The sequence below is a fragment of the Acomys russatus genome, chromosome X (assembly GCF_903995435.1).
Source record: "Acomys russatus chromosome X, mAcoRus1.1, whole genome shotgun sequence".
Taxonomy (NCBI): domain Eukaryota; kingdom Metazoa; phylum Chordata; class Mammalia; order Rodentia; family Muridae; genus Acomys; species Acomys russatus.
The window spans coordinates 601,712-615,190 of record NC_067169.1 but is presented as its reverse complement, the minus strand read 5'-3'; the positions used below and the strand labels follow the sequence as shown (position 1 = coordinate 615,190).

At 48.2% G+C, this 13,479-nt stretch overlaps 1 protein-coding gene across 1 annotated transcript in view; it reads left to right on the top strand.

Moving 5' to 3' along the window:
• Positions 1-6,449, top strand: part of Phka2 (phosphorylase kinase regulatory subunit alpha 2) — an 82,384-nt gene extending 75,935 nt beyond the window's left edge. Inside the window, exons 30-33 of the mRNA XM_051142599.1 lie at positions 1,884-2,054; positions 3,777-3,830; positions 4,733-4,933; positions 5,498-6,449. Of these exons, the coding sequence (XP_050998556.1) occupies positions 1,884-2,054; positions 3,777-3,830; positions 4,733-4,933; positions 5,498-5,668 (597 nt within the window). The 3' untranslated portion in view covers positions 5,669-6,449. The remainder of the gene's footprint in view (positions 1-1,883; positions 2,055-3,776; positions 3,831-4,732; positions 4,934-5,497) is intronic.
• Positions 6,450-13,479: the final 7,030 nt, after the last annotated feature.

Below are 13,479 nucleotides of genomic sequence, written 5' to 3'. Positions count from 1 at the left end.
ACAGTTATGATGTAACAGTGAAAATAATTTTATGGTTGCAGGTATGAGGAACTGTATTAAAGGGTCACATCATTAGGGTTAGAGGTTTTTAGTTGATGCTGAAGGTATTATCCAACTCTTAAGTTTCAGAAAATGCTAAAGAAGGTTAGGTAATCTCGAGCTTCATTTCCATCTCATGCTCTCAGATCTTGGCTTGTCAAACTCCTCATTACAGTGTAGGTGAGGCATGCTCACCTTAGCAACTTCCAGGACTTTCTAGAGTCATCAAAACACTGCTTCTATGGCTGCTTCTTGTTTGTTAGGCAGTGCTGAGGGTATCTGAGCATACTACACAGACATCACACACACACACACACACACACACACACACACACACACATATACCACCCAGTCCAGCCCGGGTGTCTTTTCATTGAGTGTTGAACTACTGCCCCAACCAAGGCTAGCCAAGCACTTTCTACTCTCCTGCCCCAGCTGAGAGCATGTACCCTGAGCTCAAGTGAAGGCCCAGGAAATGTTCTAATTGCAGAGGCGAGTCTGAATCTGCCTCCCAAAACCAGAAGGAGAAAATCAGCTGAGTCATTGATGAGTGTGGCTGTAATTACTTTTATTTGTAGCTAATTGGTGCCTTATTTAAATGGCAGTAATGAGCCCAGGAGAATAACCCAGCCTAACTGCCTTTTCAAAATAAGATCTGTTGAAGTCAAAATGAGTTCTGAGAGAAGACTCCCACCTCCTGCTCTGCTAGTGTGCTCAGTATTTGCATTTTATTTTTAAACCTTTCAATTTGATGTTGCTTGTTGTGAAATGAAAGTGTGAATAGGCCAAACAAAAATGTATGTAAAGATGTACGTTAGCCTTGTCCCAGCCTGAGGAATCCATCCAGGACAAGTCAATCAGGGCAGCTTCTGCACCTGACCTCTGCCTGTGGGAAGTCCCTCCATACTGCCCCTAAGAGGTCAGCCAGCCCTGCCGCACTTGCAGCCTCCCACAAGGAAATGGAAAGAAGAGCCTCACCCTCTAACCCTGGACAACAGGTCTAAGCTGAGGACCAAGAGCAGGACTGCAGAAATGATTGAGAAGCATAGGTAGAGAACTAAAAACCAGTGACACCCTCCCACCCCTACGTATATACACTATACACACACTGCTAAGCAATGATTCATAGTTGACCTTTAGTCTTGGCTTCCGGGTCCCTTCTCCCTGGATATATATGCCATTCTCTGTGGTATTTGCCCTCTGGGTAGGTGATGGTCCCTTCTCTGTGGCACTGCTAAAGTAAAGCAGGCCCTTGGGCCTTTGCCTCCACACCATGTTCTCTTTCCTTCCCACCCACCTCACCCTCTCTGAGACAACATCTTCAAGCACTATTGTGGCTTGCTTCCCTTAAATAGCCTTTGCATACCTGGCCAGTGACCTCTGAGGGAGTGGCCTTCAGGATGACAGCTGAACCTTGAGCACAGATCACAAAGGACAATTCTCTGTTCCCTGGGACACTTATGTCTGCATCATGTAGGATCAACTGGAGCAACAGGTGGCGCTAGCATAGGGCACAGGCAGCCTCCAGTAGGTGCTGTCATAGCTGCTTGTAGGCTTGTGACAGCCTAATGGCAGAGGCCACATCTGTACCTGTTTGGTCTCTATCCTGTGAACTCAGGGTCTCCTGGAGTGATACTACTCCTTAGGGCCTGGGAAGAATTAAGCTACCAAAGAAAGAAGAGTATGAAAAAGTAAATCCAACTCAAGTAGCTGACAAAGTGGAGCCTTGTGCCCTTGGCTGGCTAGAGGGAGATTCTGACTAATTTGCTGAGCTGGCCTTTGAGATGGCTAGCTTCTCTCTGGGAGCACCTGCTTCTGAAGACCCTGTGGTATCTGTCTTACAGAGGTCCAGCACCCCATCCTCCCCAACAGGCACATCCTCTACAGACTCCGGAGGACAGCACATGGGCTGGGGAGAGCAGCAGGGCCAGTGGCTGCGCAGGAGAAGGCTGGATGGGGCCATCAACAGGGTCCCTGTGGGATTCTACCAGAGAGTGTGGAAGATCCTTCAGAAGGTGAGGTGTGTGCTAGGAAACATAGACTCTAGGGGAGATGAGCCAGCCCCTAACTTGGACATAATTTAGCATCATAGAAAACTAAAGATAGACACAGAGAGGGGGGGGGCAGGAAAGACTTTAGACAAAAATGCCAGGCAGGATCTGCACCACTAACTCTGGATCTGGATGGACCAACTCCTAGCATGAGGCTGACAGACACGGTATCCATATCATTCAGCAACATGATGGGGCCCCTGCTACCTGCTAAGTCTTCAGGGGTACAGAGAAACAGAAGACTCTAGCCTGGCTCAAGAAGCCATGTGCCCTGAAGGCACACTCTCCCTCCTGCCCCAGTATACCCCTGTTTTCATGGTGGAAGGTAGAGATCCTAGAGCCCTCACCCCCCTCCCCTTAGCCAGCTGCCCGCTGATCCCGTGGCAGTAAAACAGGCTTGTGTTTCCCATCAGACTAGGGACTGTTAAAATTTTTATTGGACTTTGTGGTTTAAAACTGGCACAACACATCCACAGAGAGCACTGCACCGCACACAACCTGAATGCAGGAGGGCCTGTGAAACACCTGCTGCTCACGTGGGGGGCAGCGTGGGAAGACAGGGCTACTTTGTTCTCTGCACCCCACAATCCATTTTCTCCCACATTCATACTCCAGAGCATTCATACCACTCCCGAGGCTCCACCAGAGCTTACCCTGCCTCCCCCATGGAGGGACAGTGTGCCTCATTTAAAAGCTTTGCAAAGCAAGACAAATTCCTTTTTTCTCTGAACCATTCCTTTTTAGCTCGTTTCCCAGTAGGGAGAGAAGCGCACTGCAGTAATCCCAAACAAGGACATACTCTAGCTCCTTTGTAAAGTCACAGCCCCCTGTCTCCTTTCTGCAGCAGGTGCCCAGGGCCAGTCACAGAGCTTCAGTGCCTGTGCTCTGTGGACCAAGGCTTTGTTCAAGACAGCTGCCAAGTTGGGTAGGAGGGCAGAGCAGTTATGCCCTCTGAGCCTGCAGAGGCCTCAGGTCCACCCTTCAAGACTTTTGTGGTGAGCCCTTGGGCTAGCCAGCATGAGGGCAGGGTGCCTGCTGCCAACTGGAGGGTAAAAGGTGGCCAGTTAAACTAGGCCCAAGTATTCCTCGAAAATCCCCTCAGTCTTCCTGGGGCGCAATATACTTCTAGCCACTTCCATTGGCCCAATACCAAGATGCTTTTATTATGAAAAAGGAGTACATATATATATATATTGCACTCCATTGGTATTTATAAACATGGGTGTGCATGTGTGCGCGCGTGTGCTCCAGGCTTTTGTGATTGTTGCTTATTATAGAAATCTCAAAAATAGACGGCTGCAAAGGCACAGGAGCTTTGCTTCACCAATGGGAGCCATGAACATCTCCCATCATTATGGCACCAAAAGGGGGCCTGGCAGACACCCAGGCTGAGTTGCCAAGTGCAGTGCAGAGCCTCTTGGGAGGAGGACGCAGCAACTCCCTAGGACTTTGTTCCTGAGCCCATCAGAAAGATGCCTGCTGGTTTCCCTAGAATTGTTCCATCGAAAACACAACCTGTGGGCAGTGAGAACAGCACTCTAAAAATAACTCTGACAGTCTGGCATGTTCCAACCCTCATGCAGATTTCCAGGGCAAGGAAAGTTGTGTGTATGTACATGTGAGTGTGTAAGCGAGCACACACTTGCGTTCTGGAGTCTGTCTGAAATGCCTATGTTCTGCTTCTAGTGCCATGGTCTGTCTATCGACGGTTATGTCCTCCCATCCTCAACAACCCAAGAGGTAAGGGGAGAAGACTCAACCACCAGCCCATCCATGGGCTCGCCTCATGGCAGAGTGTACCCACGCTTCTTAGGCTTATTCTGTGGAGCCATCTATAGGTCTGGTCACTTTAACTGTGTCACCCTCAAAGTTCCTTTCTTGTCACCTTTTCTCTCTCGTTCCCCTCTGCAACAGCATTTATAAACTACTGGTGCCCTTAAAACCCCATCCAAACTCTATCCCACATACACTAACCCACACAGGGCCCCTTCAGCCACAAGCAGTCTTTCCTTTGATTTATTTGCCCTCCATGCATTCTGGGATATCTTTAGCCCTCCCAAGCATGTGGCACCACACCTGGCACTTTCAGACATTCTTTTAAAAACAGATTTTGTTAGCCGGGCGTGGTGGCGCATGCCTTTAATCCCAGCACGAGGGAGACAGAGGCAGGTGGATCACTGTGAGTTCTAGGCCAGCAGCCTGATCTACAAAGCAAGTTCAGGACAGCCAAGGCTACACAGAGAGACCCTGTCTTGACCCCCCCTCCCCGCTAAAAAATAACAGATTTTGTCTTCTCTTTCTTTTTTTTTTGTTTTGTTTTGTTTTGTTTTTTTTTTTTTTTATCCTGCCCAAGGTACCATGCCACAGGGAATTTCTCTAAGAAATAAGAAATGGCCCCTGCTCCGTAGAAGTCACAGTACCCTGGGTAGACAAAAGAAACTAGAACAAGGTCAGCTTGCCCTGGGTGGTGGGAGGAAGCAGTCAGCCTCTGTTCCACAGGGCTTCTGCTATAGATTTGAGACAGTGTTCAGGAAGAAGGCAACATTTGAGCTGAGCTCCACCCAGTGCCAAGGACAGCAATTGATTATAGGGCTCTGCCTGTCCCATCTCTCACGCTGGCAACCTGCTGATCCCTTTGGTAGATGACCCCATGTGAGATCAAGTTTGCTGTCCATGTGGAGTCAGTGCTCAACCGTGTATCCCAGCCGGAGTATCGGCAGCTGCTGGTGGAAGCCATCATGGTCCTGACCCTGCTCTCAGATACAGAAATGGACAGTATCGGGGGTATCATCCATGTGGACCAGATTGTGCAGCTGGCCAATCAGCTGTTCCTGCAGGACCAGGTGGGTGTGACCGCTCCACCCACTCACCTCACTACCAAAGGCACTGTAGCAGGTTTCTTGCCATTTCTCGCTGGTGATGCTGGAGATTGTTTCTAATTGGAAGCCATGTACTCAAACCAGGAAAATGTCATCACAGATGGTGAAAAAATGTCAAGCATTTGGTTAGGAAATGGCAAAGTAGCCATTTGGGAAATCTGACAACCTTTGGGGAATCTGGTCTTTGTTAGCGTGGGTTTTATTCCAGACACAACCATTTGCTACTTACCTGGCTCTTGGTAAACTACTCCTGTATATATAATTGAGTCAGGCAAAAAAGCTGTCCTGCCAAAGAATCGCTACTAAACAGCAAAAGGAGGGCTGTGAAAACAGTATCCACAGCAGATGCATTACTCTGCGTTCTATATCACTGCCATCATCTCATGGCCCTGGCTTCCTGCAGTGTAGGCCTAGCCTCCAGCTCCCAGCCCTTCCCATGGCTCACCTCCAACATGCAGAGTGGTTTGTGAAGGACAAAAGTAGATTCCAATCATTTTTCCCCTGCTTTTTTTCTTTTTCTGGCTGCAGGTGTCATTTGGAGCCACAGACATCCTGGAAAAAGACCAAGCCACAGGAATTTGCCACTTCTTTTATGACAGTGCTCCTAGTGGGGCTTATGGTACAATGACCTACCTAACGAAAGCAGTGGCTTCTCATTTGCAGGAACTGCTCCCCAGTTCGGGTTGCCAGATGCAATAGGGCCGTATCCATAAACATGACCATTCTCTAGATCTGTCATTGGTCCTGTAGCCTCATTTCCTTCTGCCTCCCTCCACCCCCACCCCCAGATGCCCTGTTCAGTCACAAAAGCATGTCCCATCAGAAAGCCTCACAGGGAGAGATGACAGCACTCCAGCTGAAAGCAATGTGTGTTTAAGCCACAGATAAAGCCAATGATTCCCCCGCTCCCCTGAGAAGCACCCTAGGATCATTTTCTAGGTTCATTTCACTGGAACATTTGTCACAGCATCTGGTCTCATGGTCTCCGAAAAGGAACTGGAAATTGGTCTCTTCTGAATGCGGAGCAAACTGAGAAGCCAGCTTAAATTGGCTCTCACCAAGAGCTACAGAAATAGGTTCGATGAGCTAGTGACACATCTTGAAGGTAGAAACATCCTTCCAGCAACAGTAGCTAGACAAGCAGACCCTGACAGGGGCACAGCTTAACAGAATGCAGACTGTCTGAACCAAGCTGTATACCAAACAGTAATCCTGTCTTTTTGGAAATATTTCTTAACCACTCACTGTATTCAAGTCATGTAATTCTTCATTGCCAAAATGAACTAAATTGGCCCTACTTAACTTTGGCTCATAGTCTTCAGGGGATCTTGTCCTGGCTGTCCACAAATGAAGGGACTCTCCTCTTGCCTTAGGAAAATCCCTTATCTTCTGGAATCCAGAAAGCAGCAACACCAAAAAGGATCTGACTTTTTTGATAGCCAGACAAACTTTTGTTTTAGGATTGGAACAGGTAGGAAGTCCCATGCAAAGGCCTGTATCCCTGTTCCCCTAGAGGGGGCGCACCATCAAGCATGCTCGGAGCATGAGTCAGCATTTGCCATGGAAATTAGTGGTGTGTTCCTGCAGAAACTATGCTTCCTTCTTAAAAATAGCCTGGAAGTTCAAACCATTTTTTTTTTTTTTATAGAGCACTCTCAAATGGCTATGGTTGGAGCACTGTGGCAGAGAAGGCAGAGAAGTCCTGACAAGGTCTGGTGACTCTTTCATCATTGTCCTGGTGAATAGAGTTTCATTTTAAGCCTTGTCCTCCCCACGTTGGGACTGGGATAAATAACTGAAAGAGTCGTTTCTGTGAATAATCAGCCCTGAGAGACAAAGTCACCTGTCACCAAGTGCTACATTCCTATCTGCCAGTGATAGGTGATGATTCAGTGACTTTTCACCACTGAAATGGAAACAAGGCTCAACTTCTCAAAGTTTACATGGAGGTGAAAGGAAGATGGGGCTTGGAGTTACCCAGTAACCCCCCAGAGTGCAGATGCAGGTCTGATGTTAGTTTCTTTTCAAAGCAGAAGATGGTAGGGTGCCCTGCTACTCCTCACCATGTCTAGGCATTTTTTAAAATGTATTTATCTATTTGCGTGTGTGTGTGTGTGTGTGTGTGTGTGTGTGTGTGTGTGTGTGCGCGCGCGCCCCACTTGTGTGGGGTCCCTGCAGAGGCCAGAATATAGAATCAGATCCCCAGGAGCTGGAGCTCTTGGCAATTGTGAGCCACCCAATGTGGGGACGGGGAACCAAACTCGGGTCTTCTAGAAGAGCAGCAAGCATGCTCCTGAGCCATTTCTCCTGCCCTCCTGTATCTTTAAGAGATTTTCTACATAATCCAAGGTCAGAGCCCTGTAACTAACTAACAGGCTCCCTGGTAGATAATTTTGAACATACAGTGAAAAAGATACAAGGCATGAAAGAAGTTCTAGAAGAATCTACATAATCCAAGGTCAGAGTCCTGTAACTAACTAACAGGCTCCCTGGTAGATAATTTTGAACACACAGTGAAAAAAGATACAAGGCATGAAAGAAGTTCTAGAAGAAGCAGAGCCCTTCAGACTGGGCCCAGTGCTAATTCTGAACACACTTAGCCTGCCAGTGATGTAGCTGTGACGTGAGAAGTGGCAGCTGCTGGTTTGGCCTCAAGATGAGACTCTGGCCAAGGAGATGAGCCACAAAAAGCAATTTGCTGCAGCTTCCCAGGCACTCTTTGAAATCTCTTTCAAATGAAGTACTGAAATAGGTCTGCATTTCCACAGGCAGCAAGTTGCTGGCTTCAAAGGAGGAGAGCAGGCTTCTGAGATGATCCCTTTAGTGAGCAGCTGAGGCCATACCCAAGGCAGGCAGATGTTTGAGAGGATGGGGACTATCCCATCCTTGCCTAGAGGCATTTATGGGAAGAAGGCCTCGTAGGCCCTGGCCCTCTAGCCTTGGTCTTGGCTGACTGTACCCCAAATCCCAGGGGCATGGGAGGGGTTTTTTTTCTATTTTTCCCCCATAGCTGAAAAGCCAGGTTTGGTTTGGGTTTTTGTTGTTGTTGTTGTTGTTGTTGTTGTTGTTGTTTGAGACAAGGTTTCCCTGTGTAATCCTGGCTGTCCTGGACTCACTTTGTAAACCAGGCTGGCCTCAAACTCACAGAGATCCACCTGCCTCTGCCTTGCAAGTCCTGGGATTACAGGTGTGTATCACCATGCCTGGCTGAACAGCCAGTTTTTGACCTTTGCAAGGAACTAGGATGTAGTCTCACAGGACACATGGGTGAATTCAGGACTTAACTCTTTTAACATATTCAGCTGAAAGGAGCAAGCTACCCTGTGGTCTGCTTAATGGTTTTACCATTAAGCTCAGCATCCTGGTACTAACACTTGTACTGAGTCTTGGCCAAGGGATGTACCTTAAGACAACACCAAGCCATCTGAAGTGAGGGAAGGCTGTGTCATGTCCAGTGGCTCAGGAAGGGAAAACCTGCCAGGTCAGTCTACCAGTCTTCTCAGGCATAGGAAAGGGTGGTTGTCAGGCCTCAGCTTCCCAGATAGAAAAAATGCAAGTGTTAACTGGTAGAACAGAAAGGAGAGCCCACCAGTCCAGAGGCAAGAACACTTTGCTAGTTGATTGATGCCATTTATTTCCAGACAAGATGACAGGAGACTTGGCCTCCCTTCCTGTATGCTACAGTGGAGTCATGTCTGTTCTGTTGACTTGTGCACAAGTTTGGTAAGTCTTTCTGCTTTTTTGTTGTCAAAAGAAAAAAGACATTCTCTTTCATGGTGACTTTGGCTTTAGAAATTCCTGCAGTCTGCCATGTGCACCTCTGTACTTTGCAGGCTGGAAGAACACCATGTTCCCAGAATGCTTTCTGTTCTCCCAAACATGATCATTGATACCATTGATAGTTCTGCTTATGAAGAAAATGGCAGTACGTGGCCCTCTCAGAGCCTGGTCCCCCTCATCTCTCTCCATCAGAAAGCCACTTTAGGAAAAGCCATAACCTTGAGTCACTGAGAGAATTCTCAGAGGAATGAAAAGACCAGATACTAAGACTGGTATGCAATTTTATGCCGCGTGCCTGATTGATGATAGGGAAAAGTCCATCAGAAAACTATCTTTTTATGAGAATGTATGTGCATTTTAAAGGACTATGATGCCTCCACAGAGGAGCTGGAATCAACAGAAGCAGTGAACTCTAGAGTTGCCTAACTTTCCTCTCGCCTTACTGCAGTACATAGCTATTCTGGAAAATGAACAAATAATCCGAAGGCATTTACAGCATTGCCTTCTATGGCCAGGCATCACTAACTAAGCACATAGGAACTTGGGCATACATGGTAGCAGATAACAAGCAGCCTGCTCATTTCTGAAGCCCTCAGAGGAAGGAACATTGACCAGACTGCTGATCCGAGAGTTCCTCATGCTGCTCTGTTGATATTCACATCTCAGTTCTAAATCTGGTAGCTGCCAAAGCCTTCCTCCTCCAGCTAGTGCAGCTGAGGTGCCAAGCTTTGCAAAGGACTGAGCTTCTGACGGACCAAGCTGCGTCTTCATTAGGCACAAGGGATAACTGCTTCCATAGCTCCCTTTGAAAGTGTATGCACGCATGCATGCGCGGAACAAAGGCATGCACACCTGTAGGCTAGGGGAAGACATTGGCCATCTTATCTGTCTCCACCTTATTTCCTTGAAGCAGAGTCTCACTAGAAGCCAGCAGGCCTCCTGTCTCTACTCTCCCATGTGCCCCACTTGTGTGCACATGCATTCACATGCACAGATGGCACTGGAGTTTTGGGTACATGTATGAGTTTTGGGGGTTTTAACTCAGGGCCTTGTTCTTGGAAAGCAATCACTCTGACTTACTGAACCCTACACCCACATCTTTTTTTGAAGGATCCTTCCAACTACCAACTCAGGATAGACTTGCCAAGAAGAAATACTAGTAATTGGCTCTAGGCTCTCTGTGGGGTCACTTTTGGACCAAATGTCTCAGTTCTTATTTGCAAATAAGACAGATGAGCCCTGCCTGGGTAAACAAAAGATATTCCATAAAGAAGACTGGATAAGTTACAAAATCTCCAGATTGCTCCCAGCCTCACAGAGGCCCCTGATGCAGGATACTGCCACCAAGGCCATCCCCTCTGCCCTTCTGAAAACTGAATGTAGGGACTGCCGCCTGTCGTTAGCATGGGTTATAAGCTGCCAGTGCAAGGTCTTAGGCAGGAATGTAGTATCAGTTGGAGGAAGAGGCCATTAGCTAGGAATCTGACTTCTACAATTGAGGTGGACCATCTTAAACATCATTCCAGCAAGGAGTCTAGTTTTTGTTCCTTTGTCCAAAAAAGGGACCCCCTCTCCCAGGTGGCTGTGCCTGACAGCTGGCCATAGAAGTTGTGTAGCAGGAGTGAAAGGAACATGTGGGAATGTCACCCCTTGCTGGAGGCAGGGCAGTGGTATATTTGTTCTCTTTGGAAGTGCAGCTGCTGAGTCACAGTTGTTGGGTCGTCACTGGCGTCCAGGGACAGCCCTACCACCACCCTACCACACAGTCTTCAGTTTCCAAGGAGCTGTCATATAAATCAGTCCAGCAAAGCCTGGGGGAGTTGCTGATAGGCCACACATTCTTCCGTGACCACAAACGCAGCCCCACTAGGTTCTCTGGACCCTGAGTGACAGCCCATCTGGAACAAGATGCAAATGATTGTCACATCGTTCCTTCTAAGCCTGTAGCCAGCTGGGGAATTTAAAAATAAAGAATTGGAACAGAATCACGGTATAAGCCTCTCTCCTGACAGTGTGAATAATTCCCCCAGCTGTCACCAGAACCCGCTCATGCATTCTTGTGAGCATTGGAGGCCCTCCCCTTGGCTAGAGGGAGGCACAGCTATCTAGAGGAGGCTCCCCCCTCCCCCAGCTCGCTCTCTCCTTGTCCTCTGGAGAGACAGGCAAGAGCTCCCCTGCATTTCTTTCCTCATTAAGCACAAGCTGCTGAGCTCCAGTGCAGGCGGCGGGCTGAGAGGCTTGGAGCCGACACGACATCAGGGGAGGAGCCCTCTGTTGCACACTGAGTGGGCCCTGTGACCCAGAAGGATTGATCTCTTGCGGCCTGTGTTTCTCTTTCTCCTGCCCAGGGCCTGGCACTCACGAAAGACCTGCTCTGCTGAATGAATGCACTTGGGAGGGGGTGGCATCAACTGGTCAATCAGCTTCGTACTAGCAGCACACATGGATGCTGGTGCCAGGATGGACAGACTGGGGTTCAGAGGCCTTATGGCTAGCAAAGACACAAACTAGTCACCAGTATGAGAGGGGTAATATTGGAGGTGACTAGAAAGAGTGGGTGTTTACCTGGGCACTCTCAGTGCAGACAGTGCTAGAACTACACAGTGTGAGCCTGTGAGGGGTCCGTGAATAGCAGAAGAAACAGGAGCAGGTGCCGCAAGGCTGTCTGGTAGCTACCAGCCTGCGGTCAAGGAGATGCACAAGTTTCTGGAGGTGGAGCACAGCCTACACTCAGTCACTCAATGTTAGCATCCCACTCCTGGCCATATACCAGGGCTGCCATGTCTGTTAAGCAACGAAAGAGAGCGGAAGAGCCATTGGCACTGCCAGAAAGTTTGCATGGCACCATGCTTGCCACTTTTTCCAAGCCCTCCCCTACATGATGGGTGCAGCCCCCTGCAAGAGAAAGGTGAGTAAAGCACCTGCGGCAAGATAGGGACTCTGGAGCCACAGCTTCTTAAAATCAACCATCAAAGCCAGATCCTCAGCATCTCTAGCTTCTGTAGTTTAACCAAGGGGGAGGTACCAAACCCAACTCCTCCCTCTCCCCACCCTAGGCAACAAAGGTGTCAGTAATTAGATGTGTTGGGATGACACAAGCCATTGACTAGAATAAAAACAGGTGCATGGAGCAGGCTTTGTGGTGTGAGAGGATTGTAGAGGATCTGCTGAGGAAAGGAGAGGAGTGTCATAGCAAACAACCAGTACAAAGGTCCTGAAGCAGAACAGCACCTAAAATGGTCAAGCTAAGGAACTAGCTTTGGGTTTTTTTTGTTTTTTGATTTTTGTTTTTTTGTTTTGTTTTTATCTCAAATCACTGGGAAGTTTTGAGGCAGAAATTCGACATGACTGTTCCAAGTGCTTCCCTGGGAGATTTGCTTCAAGGAGAATCAGGGTGAGGAGGCTAGCTAGGGACAGGAGGGAGAAGAGGTTGGCTTTACACTGTGCTGGGAGGGATTGTGTCTGACAAGACAAGGAAGGAGAAAGGGCCCAGAGTGGCTGAGAAACCCACGGTTTCTAGGAGCAGCTGCTCTGGCTTGGCTGCTGTGTTGGCACCTGGAAATGGCACAGAGTAGATGAAACTAGAGACAGGGTGGCGCCCTTCCTGTATGTTTCTACTGACCAGCTTTCTTGCTCAGGCTTAAAGACCCCTAAAGGTCCCTTAGAACCTTCCCAAGCAAACATCTGCATATATATGTACACACATGCATGCATGCATGCATACACATAGGTATATAGCCATGCCCCTAGTCTGCGCCCCTCAGGTGGGGCTGCAGTTGCTATGCAGGCAAAGCATCAAAGGGCATAATGGCTGAGAACTATCCTTGGGACACTGTAAATGTCTGCTTCCACCTGCCCTTTCAAGATGTTTTCCTGTTACACACACCTGATGGGCTTCAAACTTTTGATGTCCCCAAGTATCTGTGTGCCCTTCAAGTGAGGAGGCATGAGTTTCAGCCTTTGCAGCGGAGGTCTTCGAAGGTTGTAAAGGCTTTGCATCCTACAAGTTGTTCAAGGGCTGCTTTCTCTGCACTTTATTAGATAGATGTGCTGGGCTGAGTTTTTTAATTTGATGAATTTTTTCCCAAAAAAGAGGCATAATCAAAAAAGAGGAAAAAAATGAAAGAAATGTAGTGAGTCACTCACTGAAAGAAGAAAGGCCCTTCCTGAGGAAAGGTTGTCATGGGGGAACATTCCAGAAAGTTAGCCAGGAGCATGTCCCTTGAAGGGCAGAAGTAGTGAAAATGGGCTGAGACAAGAGGTGTTTTCCTGATACTCCTTAGGGTACTGGAAAAGAGAGGGATGCAGAGCTGAAGTTGCATAATTGAGTACATACACACCACACACCCTACACCCTAAAGCCAGCCTGGGATTTTGCAGTCATGTTTGCGAACAGGCAGTCAAGAGCACCCAGCGTCCTGCCATGGCTCATAATGCCAACATATCCAGCAAGGCTTTTTGCTGGCCTCCAAAACATAAGAGATCAGAGTCCTGGCTCCATGCCTAGAGCTCTGCTAAGACCATTCCCCCCATGATCCCCAGCTTTCAAGTCTTAGGACAACAGCCTACTAAAGCTTCTCTCAAAGGACCCAATGTGAAGGTCAGAGGAAAGGTAGATAGTGTTTTGGAAACAGCCAAAACTCTTAACCAGAGTCTCGGGTGTGATATAGACACAGTTACCTGAGCCACCCTGACCAGATGGTAAGCCTTTGGCACAGCTATAAGGGAGA